At 41.4% G+C, this 18,644-nt stretch overlaps 1 protein-coding gene across 16 annotated transcripts in view; it reads right to left on the bottom strand.

Annotated features, from left to right (window-relative positions):
- Positions 1-547: 547 nt before the first annotated feature.
- The window catches only part of UTRN (utrophin), a 498,468-nt gene continuing 480,371 nt past the window's right edge, over positions 548-18,644 (bottom strand). For 10 of the 16 annotated variants that reach the window (XM_025866193.2, XM_025866194.2, XM_025866182.2 and 7 more), the window contains 5 exons: positions 15,157-15,315; positions 14,533-14,773; positions 11,702-11,810; positions 9,980-10,072; positions 548-2,579 (listed from right to left, as the gene is read on the bottom strand). In XM_025866193.2, the coding sequence (XP_025721978.1) occupies positions 2,491-2,579; positions 9,980-10,072; positions 11,702-11,810; positions 14,533-14,773; positions 15,157-15,315 (691 nt within the window). In that variant the 3' untranslated portion in view covers positions 548-2,490. Of the gene's footprint in view, positions 2,580-4,744; positions 4,768-9,979; positions 10,073-11,701; positions 11,811-14,532; positions 14,774-15,156; positions 15,316-18,644 lie in introns of all 16 variants that reach the window. The other 6 variants (XM_025866206.2, XM_025866200.2, XM_025866212.2 and 3 more) reach the window with 3 other exon arrangements.

Genomic DNA, 18,644 nt, shown 5'->3' with positions numbered 1-18,644 from the left:
TATTTTAACAAATTACACATGTTTGGGGATTTTTCTATTTCATAGAGAGCTTTTACTTTCAGAATCAAGTAATACAATTCTCAGCACTATTTCCCATGGGATGGCTTCAGGAAGGGATTAAACCCACTACCAGGATGGTTAAAATTCAGTGCACATGTAAAAAGCACATTATTTAAGGGCATGAGGCTAAAAGTGGATTTGTTAGAGTAATCAAGTAAATACCAACAGCACCTAAGTTACTAAAACAGAAGCCCAGTAGGGCTTCACGTACATGTTCTTAACATCCAACACTATTTTTTCCCTATCTATGAGCTTTCTATTTGTAAAGGAAATTGAGAATTATATAAATAAGAGAGAAGAGAGGGACACAGAGAAAGAATGAGACAATGAGAACAAGGGGAAGGATGTATTAGTGGGTATGAGAGGAAGCAGAGGAAAATGTGCAGATTTATCAGTATAGAGGCTCTTTTTATATTTTATTTTCATATATGTACCCTCAAAGCTCAGAGTCCATCAATGAACACAGCTGAAGAATATCAAAGTCATCTTGTGTTAAAATTACTTTTATTCAGGATGAAAAATACAACATGTAACCAGATTAGATGATAGTCTATGATTAGTTCTTTACCACATATTTCAAAAGAACTACGTACTTATTTCCCCTTGTTGTTACTGTGATATATTTCTTTTTTATTTAGTATTACTTAGAAGGTTACAATGTAGTGTTTTCTGTAGCTTTTCCTTAATAGCAGAGAGACTTGTTGCATACAATTACAAGCAGAAAAAAATGAATACATATTTTTTTCAAAGTAAGAACAAGGAAGACACCAAATCTACAACTTGTAGTTCAGAGTTCAGGGAAAGTTTTTTTTTTTTTTTCTTTAAATAGGTGCTTTTCTTGGGTTTGATGTGGCCCGATAAAAGCTCTAGATTTTGCAGACTGTAGCGGCATAAAGCTATTTCCAACACAATGGATGAAGATGGATCTGAGGTAGAAAGGTGGTCATGGCTTTCCTCTTATATAAAACAATTTTCTTCTCAAAATATCTATGCTGCAAATAGACACCCTTGCCCCCCAACCCACCCAAACTATTCTAAAAGAATAGCAATTTCTAACTTTAAGCCTCCTTCTGGCCAAATCCCAGGTCAAGAGAACCCAAAGTTAAAATGTCCTGATGTTTTAAATGCACGTATGCTTGAATCAAAACACATTATTTTCACTTTTTTTTGGTTTTCTCTACATTTGGTGATTACATAACATGTTTCAACTGAATTAATTAAATGTTAAATCAGAAGCTGAACCAAACACCTAACTGAATGTACTCAAAGGTACAGGCAGGGGTACCACCACCTAAGTATTAATTTCATTCCTCTCTGGAAGCAGTGACATAGGCTTTTGATAAACATCCTTTCCGAATATATTGATCAAATGAAAAGTAATAAAAAATGTAATCCTTCACCCAAAAGGTAACACGAAACATGCATTAAATTTGTGTCTGCTGTCAGAAAGAAAACGACTGGTAATTTCAAGAATTACAAGTGGCTTGCGTATACATAAACAAAAATAAAATTCTCTTCAAGGGAATTTAAGACAAAGATGTGTCCTGGTAGCACAATTAAGTAAAGGTCTGCTGTGTATTTAATGATGAAAATCAAGACTTTGCAACTAAGGAAACACTATCCCACGTTTTGTTTCTATGTCAAAATGAAACTAGACTTAAATGGGTAACCTTTGGTGAAATGATCTTTGAGATGATTATAATCCTGCTTTGAGTCTCCTCTATCATATAGATTGGGACACAAAATAAAGAAATCAAGACCTACTTACGTAGAGCAGGGAAATAAAATGCAGGAAAGAAATCCTAATGGGAATGTCAGGTAGGCCCCGCAGGACTTTTACTGTGCTTATCCGAGTGGCCACTAAAGAACTGAAGTGCATGACGTCAAATAAAGTTAAGCGGTATACACAGAGATGTAGCCCAATTCATGTACATAAATATTTGATTGAAATACATGAACTTAATAATTTGGCCAAATCATGGAAACCAATACAAGGAAATCTATTTGGTCATGGGGCTGATGAATTATAAATAACCAAAACATAATGGTAAAAGAGTGGAAAAAAATAAATGAAGTTATAGTACAAGGTTAATATGAAGGAATGTAAAAATGTAACATTGTTTTCTAATTCTTATGCAATTTTTGTCATGGTTATTAAAAAGACGGTATCATATTAGAAAGCCCCCACCCACTTTCCCAATGCTGTATACAGTATACAAATCAGTGACAAATGTATTACTGTTTCCAAATACCACTCTGTTCATTAATTTACAGTTGCATAGAAAGGGAAGAAGAAGACAATAAACAATAATATATGATTATTATAAAAACAAAATATCCTTTTCTCTTTGGATAGTCAGTGTTTACTCCTTCAGTAGAACACACAGTCAGCACTCAACAGCATGTTTCAAGGAGCCATGGAGCTTCTAATTAAATGGAACTTGGAATTGGCATTTGCTGAAAAGGGCAATACTGGAAGTCAGGAAATGTCAGCTGGCTTGATGGATACTTCACATTGCCTGCAGGAAGGGAAACAGTCCTGTCAGAACAACATTTACATAGAACATTCCAGGTAGGAGGGACCTGTCAACCCTTCTGAGAAATAAAAGTGCTTCTTTCAGAACAAGTCAAATCCCATTTTGCTGTGTTTGAAGGGGACCCTCTACTGACCTGTGACTTTTGCTCCCCAGGATAAGGTCTTTCTCTTTTATGCGGAAGGCATCTAGTTTGCTTTTTATCACTGCAGCCAACAGAGAGGACGTTTGGAAGACTTTTCTCTTGCCCAGGCTGGAAACCAGGGCCATTGTACATAGGCCAGAGAAGATATAAATCTGGGCCACACTCAGGGGAGTGGCATCAATCTTTTAAAGAGAATGTCAAACAGCTGGATCCATCATCATCAAAGTCTATGTCCTTCAGTTCTTCTCTGCATCCTCCAGCTGCTTGCTCTAATCAATACCTGGATCTCCCTTGAAGCCAGCTTCCTCCACAGCCTTCTCACACATATAACTGTTTATCTCCTATACCCTCCATATATTTTGGATAACTGCTTTCTAGGTCCACACTATGTTTTTTCAGGCCTTTTTCTCTCTCTCCCCACTCAACTTTGAATCTCATGCCATCAGACTATACCACCCACTATACAGTCATCTTCTGACCCCTTGGGTCATGTTCCCTTACTTTTGAAGAATGGTTCACTGTCATCAAGCTAAAACTATGTTTAAATCTTAGTCATTTCAATACCCACATAGATGATTCTTCCAAAACTCTGGCCTCTCAGTTCCTCGAGCTCCTCTCCTCCAGTGAACCTGTCCTCCACCCTTGTCAGCCACGCACACTTCCAATGGACCATCACCTATACCCCAACCCCTCCAACACTTCAATTTACAATCATCCTTCCTTCTGACAACTACCCATACTTTACCACTCACTTCCATTTGGACCCCAACTCCATCCACCCGTTGCTACCACAATCCATTGCTCCTCCCGCCATTTTTTCTGTCTCCAGCACCTAAAATGTCATCACTTCTTTTCCTCCAAGCTTAGATGCCTGGTTCAATCATTATCAGCAGAGGCAGCATTATCTGCCTCTTCCCTTGAATTGTTGCACCCTCTCAGCCAAACCATGACTTCAACTCCGGTTAAATGCCACACTCAGCTGACTCTGGTGCCTGTGCTTATGAACTTGAATGTGGCCAGGAGATAACACACAGCCTTGCAGATGGCCTCACATTAAGTTCATAGGCAGGCACCAGAAGTCATGCCGAATGCTGCCTCGCCATCATACTACCTCCCTGCCCATGATCTCCTGACCTCCAAGCAGCTAGGGCACATCGTCCACTCTCTCCTCACACCTAGGATACCTCCTCCTGTCCTCAACCTCTGCTGAAGCTCTGGCTTCCGATTCACTGAGACAACAGAAGCAGTCAGAAGACTGTTCCTCACTGAGCTCTCACCTCACATCTCATGAGCTCACACCTCACATCTGCTGATTGACTTGAGATTTCCTTTCCTTCCCTCCGGGTTCTAAAGACCACTTGTCTGTGCTTCTCATGAAGACCCGAGACCCTCTTGCCATTAAGACAATGACAACATCAGAAGGTTAAAGATTCATAAACAAGTTCAGGAAAGAAAATGTTCTCCAAAGATGGGCTGTGGTCTTGTGGCTCCTTAGCACTGAGTGCACCTGATAAGGAAAACACTGCCAAGTATAAAGGTATAGCTGCCGACCTTTCTCAGTAAATTCCTCCCCTCCCCTCCTCAGTGAAGGTCTAAAAGAAAAATCAACACATCCGCCCCCGCAAAGTAACAAAAACACTTTGGGTACTGCTGCAGTCACTATTTTTAAGTCAATGTTCTGTGCTAGCTGCCCTAAGTACAAATCTGGGAGAACAGGGGTCAGCCAGATCTATCCAGAGTGACTTTGCACAGTGCACATGGGGCCAGTGAAAAGCTGTTGGAACACAAAGGGTCAGGCGGTTGGTATTTTGGGGCTTCTGGAAGAACTGGCTTCAGAGGGGATCCCCCTCCCCGGACTGACAGAATTAACTAACATTTAAATGTCAAACCAGTCTGCTAATTTACATGGGGAATAACGTCTAGCACTAAAATCAAAAACAGCTCATCTGCTTACTCTAGGTTGTGATCAACAATCCCTGAGCCAGTCAACCCCATTAACTCTTACCTGTGGCCTGCTGGGGAGATTGGCTGAAAGAGAAAAAAAAAAGAAATCATTGAAGGCCCTCTGGTTGCCTTGCTGACCCCCGCTCTAAACTGGGGGGGTACCCAGCTCCCAACTGTTAAATGGGTGCTAATAAGAAAATAAGAAACAGGCTTTGGTTTTTCTTTCTTTTTCTTTCCCTCTCTCTCTCTCTCTTTTTTTTTTTTTTTTTGGCTAGATGCTTTAACAAAGACTAGTTTCTTTTCCCTAGTTTCTCATATTCTGTGTCCTTTAAGATATAAAAGTTCTACCAAAATATGCAAAACATATGCTGGCTCTCTCAAATAAGTACACACCAAAGCATCAGTGAATAATTCATTTTGAAAAAAAAATCTCAAAATTTCCTATTGAAATCATGCCATATATTTGGTTTATGTCTCCGAACAGAGCAAGTTCTGCATAGTTTGCTGAACAGCACAAATTCTGACTAACAGATGACGAAGGAAATGAAGAGGCATGCGTCTTCAGTTTCTGCCCATCCTGGCTCACCCTGGCCCCAAAGGCCTAGGAAACTGGTGGCAACGTGTTTGCCTCCAACAAAGCGCTGGCCTCACCCTTGGTCGTCTCGTGGGCACTTAGGCTAATCGCTGTGCCTTGGAGGGGCCCAGCTGGAGAAGGTGGACTACGGTGACAGATTCGCCTTTGCAGCTGAGCAGTCCATTCCTTCCTGGTTACAGAAAGCGTGGCCAGCAGAATTGATTGGGTGGGCATTGTGAGGGCGGGCATAGGCAGCTGGGTCGGGGGATGTTCTGCCCCTGCCAGGATGGTAACATCTGTTCTGGGTCAAATAAGAATTGTCCCTAATCATCTACCATGTTGCATACCTTCCATCGCTCATTTTTTTGTGCTGAGGGGAAAGAAATGAGAGCTCCATGACCACGCAGTGGGTGCTTTGTGAGAAAAACAGAGTAAACAAGAAGGGCAACTTTATGATGCCTGGAGGGAAAGTGTGAGGCCGCCCTCCCCCCCCCCCATACCTGGGGGAAGAATGAGGCTAAAATTCAGCCTAGTCCTACCGGATACACAAGTTACAGCAGGAAAACACAAGAGTGGATGTCCTTCCCACTGAGCTACACGGAGGGAGCGCTCCGCTGCCTTAGAATCAAGTGCACCACGGACACCTACAATTCTCTTCTGCATAACAAACAGCCAGCCCCAACCAGAAATCAAATCCATGTTGCTCCAAATCAGCATCATTAACCCTAGAGCTATTTATCTATTTAATTTTATTTTAAGTAGACTCCACACCCAGTGTGGAGCCCAACGCGGGGCTTGAACTCATGACCCTGAGATCGGGACCTGAGCTGAGCTCAGGAAGGAGTTGGACACTTAACCAACTGAGCCACCCAGGCGCCCCTACCCCGACAGCTTTTTATCAGATAAAAGGCTATGAGTATTCCCCTGAACAAACCGCACACATCTATTTAAAAGAAACCAGGAAATCCTTGCATTTTAGTAGGTTTTGAGTTTGTGATGAATGTCACTCAAGTTTAATAAACATGGGCAATTCACAGTGAAAATATGCCTGTAGATAAAAAATAATTTTAAAAGCCTTTAACGGTCTGTCAGCCAAAAATATTCAGTCCTAGGATCCTGTATATTTGGATGACATAAATGAAAAAACTGGGAGGAATTTACATAAAAAGAAATGTTAGAGCAGGCAGTGAAAATTTTAGTTATGTACATTAGTTAATGGGCACCACAATGAAATTCCCTTCATTAACGCCTTGTCGAGAAAAGATGAAAATGCCTTCCTCTCTGCTCTGAAACTTAATGTAAATAATTAAAAGAAGACTTCAAAAGGTCATAACTCAAGGATGTGATCAGGAACAACTGGGATATTAATTTGAGACAGAAATTCTAAAGTGTTATGTGCTACAGTATACAGACTCAGAAAAAAAAATGCCATGCTTAAGTAGGCAATTCATGCAATTAGGATTTATGAATACAGTTTCGTTTTAATTCCAGGATTGCCAGGAGTGTAAATTCACTTGTGACCATGCTAATTTTTAATCCACAAAGGATCAAAAGTCAAGATTAACATGCAGATCAATTCACTGAATGCTGGTGACAAGCAGTTTTAAAGTTCTCATTAGTAACAGGGGCTCAAGGGATTGGTTTGGCATTGGGAGAGGGCCAATCCGATTTGCTTAGAAAAATCCTCTAAAGGTGGTCAGGAAGCTTTGGGAATGCAAAGGTTTATTAAAAGATTTGCTAGCTGAGCAACTTAAAAGGGGCAACAAAGCAAATGAATCCTATAAACCTTCTATGTACTACCTAGGGAAACTTTACCAATTAAGTCTTCCTGGTTAGAAAATGTAATCATTCATTCATTCAATTCAGAAGCATGTATTGGGCACAAAGTCTAAGTCAGGTGCTATTTCTATTCTGCATCAATTTTTAAAAGGTTTAATTACTTTAGATGCAATTTAAAAAATATGTATCAATTTTATAAATAAGTAAATTCACCCTTTATTTCTAGGGAAAACTGTTCTTACCTTGGAGATTTTCATATTATCAAAGCAAAATATAGAATATAAATATGAGCAAGAGCAGACTAGAGCCAAATAGCAGAACTTCAGAAATCAAAAATAATAAGATGTAAAATTCAGAGGACTCTAAAAGACACTGGTCATCATCATTTCTTACATGGGAATACTTGAACTCTTCAAAATAACACATGACTAGTAATGCTCATGCATGGAAAATTATAATTATTGTTAAATATTTGTGAATGTACAAACTTAAGACTAGGAGAACATGGGGCCAGTGTCCCATGAAGGAACCTTAGGGCTCCACAACCCACCTTCACAACCCAAAAGGGCATGGGTGGTGAGGGCACCAGACAAAGTGGGAGCTTAACCTGTCGTGTACGTCCCACTGAAAGTATACACTCTTCTCAGGGAGCAATGATATCTGTTAATCGTTAATGAGATTCCAGCCAACAGGAATTTTATATTTATCTTTAAGGGAGGCCATAAAATGAGATGAAAATACTCATCTCTTTTTTTCACTTATTTTTGCCTTATTCTTATGATTATTATTTGTGTTTAATTATATTCTCTTCTAAAATAAGACAGATTAGTCTTTTATAATATCTAGATATGAGAATACAGTATGGAAAAGATTTAAGAGTCACTGCTTTATGTCAAACTTTAAAAAAAGATACATCATGAATTTTTAATATAAAAATGTTAATATGGAAACTACACATCTGTAGTCACTGTAGAGCATTAAATTAAACATACTTCCTATCCTAACTCTCACTGCCAACTGACTTTCAAATTGAACATGTCCATCATGACATTTAAATGCAAACTTCTAAACAGGCTTTGATTTATAGAATTTGTTCTTAACTAATTATTAATGTATTTGGATTCAAGCTGAACTAAAAAGTAATTCCATTTAGAAATATAATCTTGAAATTCTAGGTTTTTATGGTGACTATGATGAGTTCTTATCTAGCCATTAAGCAACATACGACTCAGAATCAAAATCTCTAGAAAACAAAAAACAAACAAACAAACAAACAAACAAAAAATCTCTAGAAAACCCAATCTTAGTATCAAAGATATAACCTGCTCATCTACTGTGGCTATTAGAGAGCCTAGAATAGATGCAATGATCTGATAGCATACGGGCTTCAACTGACCCTCTTTAGCCTTTGTGAGACTCTAGGGGCCAAAAAAGTGTGTGTATGTGCATGCATATGTGGGCACACACATTTGCACACGTGGGCACGTGTTTTTTGGGGAGTGCGTGTGGGGACTGACATATAGTAAATACAGTTCAGGAAACTTGGAGAAGGATAATCACAGATAATGAATGGAAAACGACACATTCCTAAATATAAATATATTTATGTGCTTGTGGAAACTGTACTATGTCCTTTAGGCAAATACTTCCGAAAATTCAGGGAAGACTATATTTCAAATAGCTATTTCCACTTCCTGCTAATGATGGCATTTTTATAAACTGTAGAGTTGTATTAGCTGAAGCATATTTTTAAATGAAGTCAATATATCTTATTTAACTACCTTCCTGGTAATGCCTTTTTTCATAACTTTGGATGGTATTTGCTGAGGACAGGATGGAAAATGGTGATATGAGAAGCTGTTTCACATATGTACCACCATACATAATACATACAGTAGCATATGTACGTACTAAAATCTTAATTTAGTGGCTGCCTAGATTTAAAAATCAATTTGAGAGGAAACCACCCTAAAAATTATAAATAATATATTCCTAGTTCTTTAAAAGATTATTTAAAATAAACTGCAGCATCAAGTAGTATGCATGCATGCAAGTAAACAGCTTCTGTTTGAAATAGCACACGTGATTCTGGGGAGAGCTCACTGTGAGGTGACAGGAGGCTGAAGTCAAAAAGTTGGGGGGAAAAAAAAATCAATAAGTAACATTATGTAATTTCCTCTGGGATTTGGACTGCTTTCATTTGATTATTTTCTGGCTCTTGGTAGTTCATATGGAAAAGTCACAGGGTCATAATCTGTGACGCCTTCAGTTATTTGGCCTTTATGCAGTGACTGTTTGATTCCATGAGGAAAGAAACCAGAAGAAAGAAAATAAAAGAGAAAAACAATTCTGAAAGTAATCCCCTTCTGGAACTGAATCTGATGACATCAGCGAACAGTGTCTGAAGCCAAGAGAGTGGGGTGGGGGTGCCTGGCTGGCTTAGTCTGGAACCTGCGACTCCTGATCTCGGGGTTGTGGGTTCGGGCCCCACCTCGGGTGTAGAGATGACTTAAAAATAAAATCTTCAGAAAAAAAAAAGATAGGGAATTACATCAGAAAAGGTTATTTTCATGCTTTGTTTGGTGTGCTGCTAAAAGCTCTTTTTTGAAGTAATAACACATTTCTTACTAGAGTTTGCCCTGGACAGGAAGCTTCTTACAAAGGGGCTTGTCTCATTTGCCTTCACATTACCATCCATCAGGCACAATGAAGCCTCTCAAGCAGCAGGACTCTCACTGCCCCCCAGGGACGTGATGGTATCTCGGTCGAGCTTCATTCGCTTTGTCGACATGTAGAATGTTTGATTTATTTCTAAATAATATTCAATCCTGTTTCTCCTATTGGTTTTTGCTCTCTTACCAAAGAAGACAAAGGGCCCCAAAGCAAGATAAAAGACCTGGAAGGGAACAGCGTCGTGGTGGTGTGGGGATCCTTCATACTCACGGCAGCAAGATGGAAAAGTACTGGTGATCTGCTCCATAAACTCCGTGAGGTCCGTGCCGGTGTCGTGTGGGGGAGACAGCAGGTCCTCCGCTGCTGTGACAGCAGAGAAAAAGAACAACAGACGGTTTTGAAAGGACGGTCCGGCCTTCCACCAAAACCCAACATCGGGAGAAACTACTCATCCTGGCCTCTAAACAGCAACGTGAAAATCATTCTCCTTGAAAACAACAATTTTAGGGAATAATACCAAAACCATGTTTGTATCAATTTGTTGCTAATATAATTTCTTATCAATAAAATGTATTTAGATGTTTCTATTGGAAGATTCCATGTGCCAGGGGAACATCTATGAGTGAAAAATAAGTAATGTGGTTATATTATTTTAATGTATTAGACAGAATTCCATTATTTTGCATTCTAGGTGTTTTTTCACATAAAAAAAACCTCTCAGTTTCTTTTTCCTTCCTTCTTTCTTCTTGGAGAGTCTGGCGTGGGCTAGCTTATGCTGCCACAAATCTAGAGGTGTTTTAGAAGATACTTTTTACTTTGATGGTTTTTATTCTACAACCAATAAATAGCAAAATAATTCACTTACTTAAAACAATGAAATAACACTAATATTTTTGGTTTTCTTCTGGCTAATGTAGCAAAAGATATCTTATAAACAAATTAATTTGGTTAAAATATGTGGTCCTCAGTAGCATTTTAGAACTTAAATTTCATCAATAACAAGATGTCATTCCTGAATGCTGGTTGACAGAGCCCTTCCTAACAGCAGTGACAGGCCCCTCTGTCACCAACAACAGGCTGGGTGAGACCTTGGCCTCAGATGGGTGGCAATGTTTATAGGGACTAGCATGGAAAAAGCAGAATAATCAGTTCCCAGACCTGGGCAGAGAAAACCATGCTTGGTATAATATACTTTAGGATTATATTCTGAATATGCACAAATATAAATTTTAGAGACGGAAAATATATTTAAAACAAAAGAATCAGGGCGCCTGGGTGGCTCAGTTGGTTAAGCGACTGCCTTTGGCTCAGGTCGTGATCCTGGAGTCCCGGGATCGAGTCCCGCATCGGGCTCCCTGCTCAGCAGGGGGTCTGCTTCTCCCTCTGACCCTCTTCCCTCTCGTGCTCTCTATCTCTCAAATAAATAAATAAAATCTTTAAAAAAAACACACACAAACAAAAGAATCATTCTGTGGGCAAAGCAAAAAATAAATTGTTGCTCATCCCAAAAAGAAAGAGCACTTTTTTCATCTTTTGCCAAAATTCAATCCACTACTACACATTATATAAGCAAATACATTATAGATGATTACTCTAAAATGTTTGCTTTTTGGGTGTTGTTAAAATGTCTTTGTAATGCAGCTAAGCATAAAGAGAATATGAAACTCCTTTCTTTATGCTCTAAGGCCCCGGTGAGTAAGAACACTATTTAAAATGAAAGACGGGGCGCCTGGGTGGCTCAGTGGGTCGAGCAGCTGCCTTCGACTTGGGTCATGATCCCAGGGTCCTGGGATCGAGCCCCACATCGGGCTCCCTGCTCAGTGGGGAGTCTGCTTCTGCCTCTCCCTCTGCCTGCCGCTCTCCCTGCTTGAGCTCTGTCAAATAAATAAATAAAATATTTTTTAAAAATTAAAAAAAAAAAAAAGAAAGACAAACAAATGGCGAAGTTCAGAGCAGAGCGGGAGAGTTAGCCAGCTCTTTGGGAACACCAACCTGCTTGGGGGAACTGAGGGCCAGGGTCAGGACCCAGTGAGTAGCTCAGGGCAGACTGCTGAGGTGAAGCCCAGGGGGAGACGCCGTTGATTCGGGAATCAGATTCCGGCTGCAACCACATTCAGAGGTTAAATTAGCAGAGGTTAAAGCAGAGGAAGGACTCAAACAACTGCTAAGGGAAACATTTTTGTTTCTGACCTCCATGTTTAATTAAATCACACTGAGTTCTTTGGCCACAGACAATACCTGTTTTCATCAGTTTGGTAGGCTCACCAGTACTTCCCCTGAGTACTGATGGCCCACCCCCTTCATTCTGGGCTCCTTGAAGAGCTCGGCTGGTTATAATGTGAGATTTATTTACCAGTGTCAGCTTCATCCCTCAATTTTTCTCTCTGTGATTCTCAACCAAGTGAATTTAAAAAAGGTTTCACTCATCTTTAAAAAAGGAGCACGGCTTCTCATACAATAAATTTACCCAATTTCAAAATCAGCTCATTTCTTTATTTAAATCAATATTTAAAGGTAACACTGGGGAGGTAAGGACACAACTTTGGATTCACATACTTGAATTCAAATTCCACCACTCAGAACCTACCTAATTCTGAGCAAATCTTATAACCTTCTATGCCTTGGATTCTTTATTTATAAACTGGGTGTGGTAAAAAGAATGCCTGTGTCAAAGGAATTTGTGAGGAGGTTGATCAGTTCGTATTTCCACTGAGATTAGAACAGAATCTGACACACAGCAAATACTTTGTAAATCTACTCTGCACAAAGCTTGGAAATGGTGCCTGACACATTGACAAGTATGTGCTCAAATTAGACAATGTGATCCATTTTACAGGGAATGCAGAAATTACAATGTTTTTTATGCTGGGTTTTCCATTAAATTTATATTAGTTGAAGTCTGGTGGTTTTGCCAGTTGTTACTGTCAGGTGAATTTTCCATCTACTTCTGGCATTCATGCTAAATCATTAAGAAGAGATAGAGGTCCACAGTCTGGGATATACCGAGTCATTTAGATATCAGCTATCTCTAAAAGCATTACTGTGCAATTATGAAGGCACATGAGCCATTAGGCAGCTCTGTCTACTGGGATGGAGAGAGTCAGGGGAGGGGAGGAGAATAAGGGAAGCAGAAGAGCCGTTAGCTCTCCAACGGGCTATGGCAAATAAAGGTTTCGAGCACGGCTTCCTTCTGCAAAGATTCTGTTGCTGCTCTAGGTTAATAATAACACTTCATATTTTAAATCAGAGATTTCAAGAGAAAACTCATCCCTTACACAGACACCATGGAGAAACTTCAAATTCACAGTGCTTACAATGTGGCACCGGCGAAGACTCAAACAAGAAGGCTTAGGGAAAGCCAGGCTTTGGGGCACTCTAGGGGCACTATGTTTTCTAATGATGCACAATTTGGAGACCCAAAGTAAGCATTCCCTAAAACAGTCTGACGCAAATCCTGACAGTGACAGACACACAGAAAAGTTTGTGGCCGAAAGGCCAGATCTGTGGCCTGCTGTGTAGGTAAGGCAGAAATCACACTGTTTTGAATGATTCTGACAAGTTAAAAGATACTGACAGCAACTGTGACAAGATGGTTTTCTGACATTTGAGAAGATCACTGGAGAAAAAGTTGCTTCTGCCTTTGGTTGGAGAAATCATTTCTGGAGAAAGGCATTGCCTATTCACTGCCTGGGGCCCCACACAGCACAGGCCAGAGAAAAAGGCAAAAGACGACATGAATGTTGATGCCAGGGATTCTTCAAGAAAGAGAGAGTCTAGCCCCATCTGTAGGGATTCTACCCAATATGCACCTGCTACCAAGGCATCTTTCTGACTAATTCTGTGACACGACTCCTATTCTTTAACTGCTGGGTGTAATCAAGTACTTAGTCCTCTATAGTACTGTGTCTTTATGTGCAATACTATCTTGTTGTATATTGTACTATCTTGTTTTGGCCCCTAATAAGACTGCAAGCAAGAAGAAGGCAAAAATTGTGTCTGATGCTTCCTTCATATCCCAGAGAAGAGTATTTTTTCAAAATTGTGGGCTATTATCCACTGATGAGCTATAAAATTGATTTGGTAGGTGCTGACCAGCACAAAGAAAGAAAAGAGAAAGAGAGGAAAAATGGGAGGGAGGTACACAGAAGGAGATACACAGGAAGGAAGGGAGGGAGGGAGGGAGGGAGGAAGAGAGAGAGGGAGGGAGGGAGGGAGGGAGACAAGAAAGGAGGGAGGAAAGAAGGAAGGAAGTTAAAAAAATAGAAAATAAGAGATCTTTATAATGGCAATTATTATGTTGTATTCATCACACAGGTATGCATTCATCATAATGTAAGTTGTATTTCTTATTGTCAAGAAAGTGTGCAAGCAATTGCCATAGAACTGGCCTGATGTGAGGAAATGATAGCTGCACCTTAATAAACATCTGTTACTGAGTTTCACGAAAATAGCTCCCTGGAAGAAAGGCTTTAGCCTACAGAGCGCCAGTGGCTTCCTTCCCTTGCATCTCTACAGCGGTCCCACATGTAATTTACGCAGACGTATGTTACAGGGTCTTTTCCCTTAAAGTATTCAGAGCTGAGAGAGATTTCCGTGTTACAGAAGTATGGGAAATTCCACCTTAAGTGGGGTAAACACACTCTGGGAGCCAGTGGGGGATGGGATGCTTCCATTAGAAGAGTCTAAATTAAGCACGGAGGTGAGAGGCGCCAGTGAGCCTCTCTGCTGACGCTGGACCCCGCCACCGCCCCCCTCCACCCGGCGCCCCAGGGAGACAGGCTGGAAGGGGGTGCGGGCACCACCCCCAGTTTCACACACTCTACCTGCTCCAGCAGCTGGCGAAGGCGGTGGAGTTGAGATTCCAGCTGCTTATTGTGATCTTCTAAGATCTGCATCCTAGCCTCCAGCCGACCTTTGTGCTGCCTGAGGAGTTTTGCTTCTGCTATAAGTTCCGAGTCCTCAGACGTGTGGTGAGGAGACACAACAGAGTCTGGAGGTGACCCGACGGGGAGACCCCTTCTCAGGTGCTGCTCCTTCAGCTGCTCATATTCCACCTGCAGGCTTCTAATGCAGAAAAGGAAAAACCGGAATTACCACTGCGTGCATCGTCTTGTCTCTGAAACTGCCCATGAGCTCCAGATTTAACTCGGGCTCCTTCTTTCTTCTTAGGTAAAAACACGTATTAACAGTGAGACGAGTAAGCACGAACAACATTATAGCTTTAAGCAGGTGTTCTGACAGACATCACCTGCGAACCCTCACGTGTGTGATCTGCAGCCAGTGCCCCGGCTTGTTAACCTCCTCGAAAACTTTGACCCCATCTGGATTTCTTAGAAAACACTTCGGAAAAGAGAATGGCTAGGGATCATCTTGAAAGTATTATTCAAGAATTTCCCTTCAGAAGTTTGCCCAGGGGGACATGGCTTCCTCTCCCAGGTCAGGCGCACCTTTGTTCTTCCTCCAGGTCGGCAATGATCCGTTCCAGTTCCCCACGTTCTTCCCGTTCTACCGACTTCAGGATCTGAGCTGGACTCTGGGGCTGGCTGACTGGGGACTCCCCTCCAAGCGTCTGACAGTACTGCTGGATGAGGGCATGCTCGTCCTCCCTAGGGAGACAAAACAGACACACTGAGGCACACATCTGGCGGTTGATGTCTCCCGTTGTAAGGGAAGTAGAAACAATGAGGATGCGGATGGCGGCTGGGCCACGTCTGCCTTAAAGCTCAATGTTCCTCTAACGTCCCTTTAAAACTTCTAGGAAGGGGACGCCTGGGTGGCTCAGCTGGTTAAGCGTCTGCCTTCAGCTCAGGTCATGATCCCAGGGTCCTGAGATGGAGTCCTGCATCGGGCCCCCTTGCTCAGCAGGAGGCCTGTTTCTCCCTCTGCCTGCTGCTCCCCCTGCTTGTGTTTTCTCTTTCTCTGTCAAATAAATAAAATCTTTAAAAAAAAAAAATAAAAGAATAAAACTCCAGGAAGATATTTATCTAAAAGTATGTGTGCTACACATACCAACACTTCATGCTTTGCCTTAGACTAACCTGTCTGTATCACAAACCTCAGGAGAGATTCTACTCAGCAGAGGTATTGAAGAAGGTCCACCACTTAGAGTTAATAGAAAAGATACTTTAGGCAAAATCAGCAATTGAATACCAAATGAGTAGATTGAAAGACTTAATTAAAAATAAACTAGACTGTAGACCTCCCAAATTCATATGTGGAAGCCTAACTCCCAGTGTGATGGCACTTGGGAGGTGGGGTCGTTAGGGGGTGATTAAGGTCATGGGGGTGGAGCTTCATGAATAGGACGAGTGCCCTTAGAACAGAGAGTCCAGAGGGCTGGCTTCCTCTCCCTGCCACATGAAGACAGAGTAAGAAGAGAGCCATCTATGAATGAGGAAGATGGCTCTAACCAGACCCCAAATATGCTAGGACCTTGATCTTGAACTTCCCAGCCTCCAAAACTGTGATAAATAAATGTTGTTTCGAAGCTGCCTGGCCTGTTGTACTGTGTTATAGCAGCCCACAGGGACTAAGGCCTAAGTTGATTTCACTGGCTTTAGCATTTGGTTGAAAGCCATTTTGTAATGCTCTGTAACCCACAGAAGGGAAGAATATAATCCTTATATTCTTTCATTTAAATAACATAGCAAAAATTCTAACTGTAGATATTTATAAAATACCTGCAGATATTTTACTTGATAGTATCAGCATGTCCTCACTAGGATCAATCATTTTGCACTAAAACAAGAAACTATAGGTACTTAACTTAGACTCTCCTACTTTTCTAACTACTCGTCGAATGGATTAGACATATATCAATTGCGTGGTCGAATCTAACGATTGACAGAAACAGAAGCATAATGAGAGAGACAAAATTGGTACATTCTTGAGAAGGAAGTGCTCAGCGGCATGCCTGGGAGCCCTTCTCTTCCTGTATAGGGAGATCCAGTCAGACCTCCCTGTAATCAATCGGGCAAGGGACAGACCCCGGCTCAAGCCAGCTGGAGGCTCTAGCTGTGGAATGAAGACTTCAGCAGATCGGACCTGGTCTGCTTTCATAGGATTTGGTAAAACAAATCCTGGGATCTATGGGCGTTTACAGGATAGCGCTTCAGAAAAACAACATGTAAGCAGCTCTGAGGGTATAAAATGGAGCTATGGCATAACTGTACTAGCTCATCCGGCAGTGATGTGACTGCAGGTGTCCCCTAGAGCCTTTGTCTGCGCACAGGGTCAGGGCACACCCAACTGTGGTCCAGAGAGTCTGGGGAGCGGTGGTGGCCATCTGGGACCTCGGACTGGCGCCCGGCAGCTACAAGCAACACCCGATACGTGAGGTAAGACCTTTGATTCCTCGGAGTCCAATCTGAAAATGCAACCCTGTGGGATCACAGTTTACTGTGATGAAAAGGGGACTTGAAATTGTGTCTGAGAGTTAGTGAACTCATAGTAAAGGTGTGTCCTGAGCCTTGAGATCAGAAGGATACGATGCAGCAAAGGAGCAAAACGAGTGTTATGCCTGCCAAAGCCAGGGTTCAGATGAACTGCTGATCCATTTCTTTTGCTTCCTTTATTGGTAACCTCTCCCTCTCTCTAAATGTATATATGGAGAGAGTGTGTGTGGACAGACATTTAGAAAAATAAAAGTCATGCGCTGTGGTTAGGATCACAATATAAACATCGGTATCGAACCTCACCTTCCCCCTCCTACCAACTTCAGTGGGGGGAGGAGTAGGACCTTCACACAGTGAGCAACGGGAAATAAGGGCCATGGATGGGGGTAAAGACTGAAAGAAGCTACAGCATCACCCTTTGATTACCTTTCCTGAGAAAACGCAGTGTCACTGAAAAATAAATCAAGAAGCCTCTAGAAGAATCGCATGCTTGCTCCTAACCGTGGAAGGGTGATGGTAAGGGGACGGAACAGGCATCGCAGCACTGCAGGGAGGCACGTTTAAACGCCCCTGGGCTGCCCAGGTAGCTAAATCGGACAGAAAGGGTGTGCAGGTGAGGGGCGGGCGTGTTCCTGATGGGAAATACGTGGCCAATACCCTAAACCCAATTCATTCGTTCATTCATTTATAGGCTCTCTGCCCAGTGTGGAGCCCAATGTGGGACTTGAACTCACGACCCTTAGATCAAGACCTGAGCTAAGATCCAGAGTCGGTGCATACCCGACTGAGCCACCCAGGTGTCCCGCTAACCCTACCTATCATGAAAGGGCAGAAGCTGGCTATCAGGCTAACGCATCAACACACTGGGAACACCAATTAGCTGTTAAGGATGGCAAGACTCTAAGTCAGTGATCCTCATCACTGCCAGTGTTTGGAGGCACTTTATCCAGTTCAGGTGGAGAGAGAAGTCATAGTAAGAGAGGATAAAAAGTAGAGATCTAAAATATGGAGAGGAAAAATATAAAGCATAAAGATACAGGGGGCATAAAATAAAGAAATAGCCAAGTAAGGGTATAATGCAACATTCTGTAAATATTTCTCGGGCTGAAAAAAATGTATAGAAACTAAAAGGACTGAGTATCCAAAAAATAAATAAATAAATAAAATAATAATAACAAAAGAGAACACCCCATGAAATTTCTCTATTTTAAGGATAAAGCATCACAAGCAATCAACCAGAAATCAAAACAAAACAGTAACTCTTACAAAAGAAGCAAAAGGTTTAGCCTCCCGCTCTCTATAATATCTAATGTCAAAAGGCTAAGAAGCAATGTCTAGGGTCCTAACCCAGCCATTCCTGTGACCAGCCAGACTAAGCAAATGTCCAGCAAACCACTTTGTCCATAAAGCAGAAGAAAGAAAGAACAAGCAAGGATAATGCAAAATAGAACAAAAGTAGATGTTAATCTCAGGTACCGCAATAAATGAGAGGTAAACTGATTTTCACTTTGGTTAAAAAAAAAAAATCATATGATTCCTAT

Source organism: Callorhinus ursinus, unplaced genomic scaffold (assembly GCF_003265705.2).
Source record: "Callorhinus ursinus isolate GAN/ISIS: 27379988/994484 unplaced genomic scaffold, GSC_fseal_2.0 scaffold6, whole genome shotgun sequence".
NCBI classification, from domain to species: Eukaryota; Metazoa; Chordata; class Mammalia; order Carnivora; family Otariidae; genus Callorhinus; species Callorhinus ursinus.
This window is presented reverse-complemented; position numbering and strand designations above follow the sequence as displayed.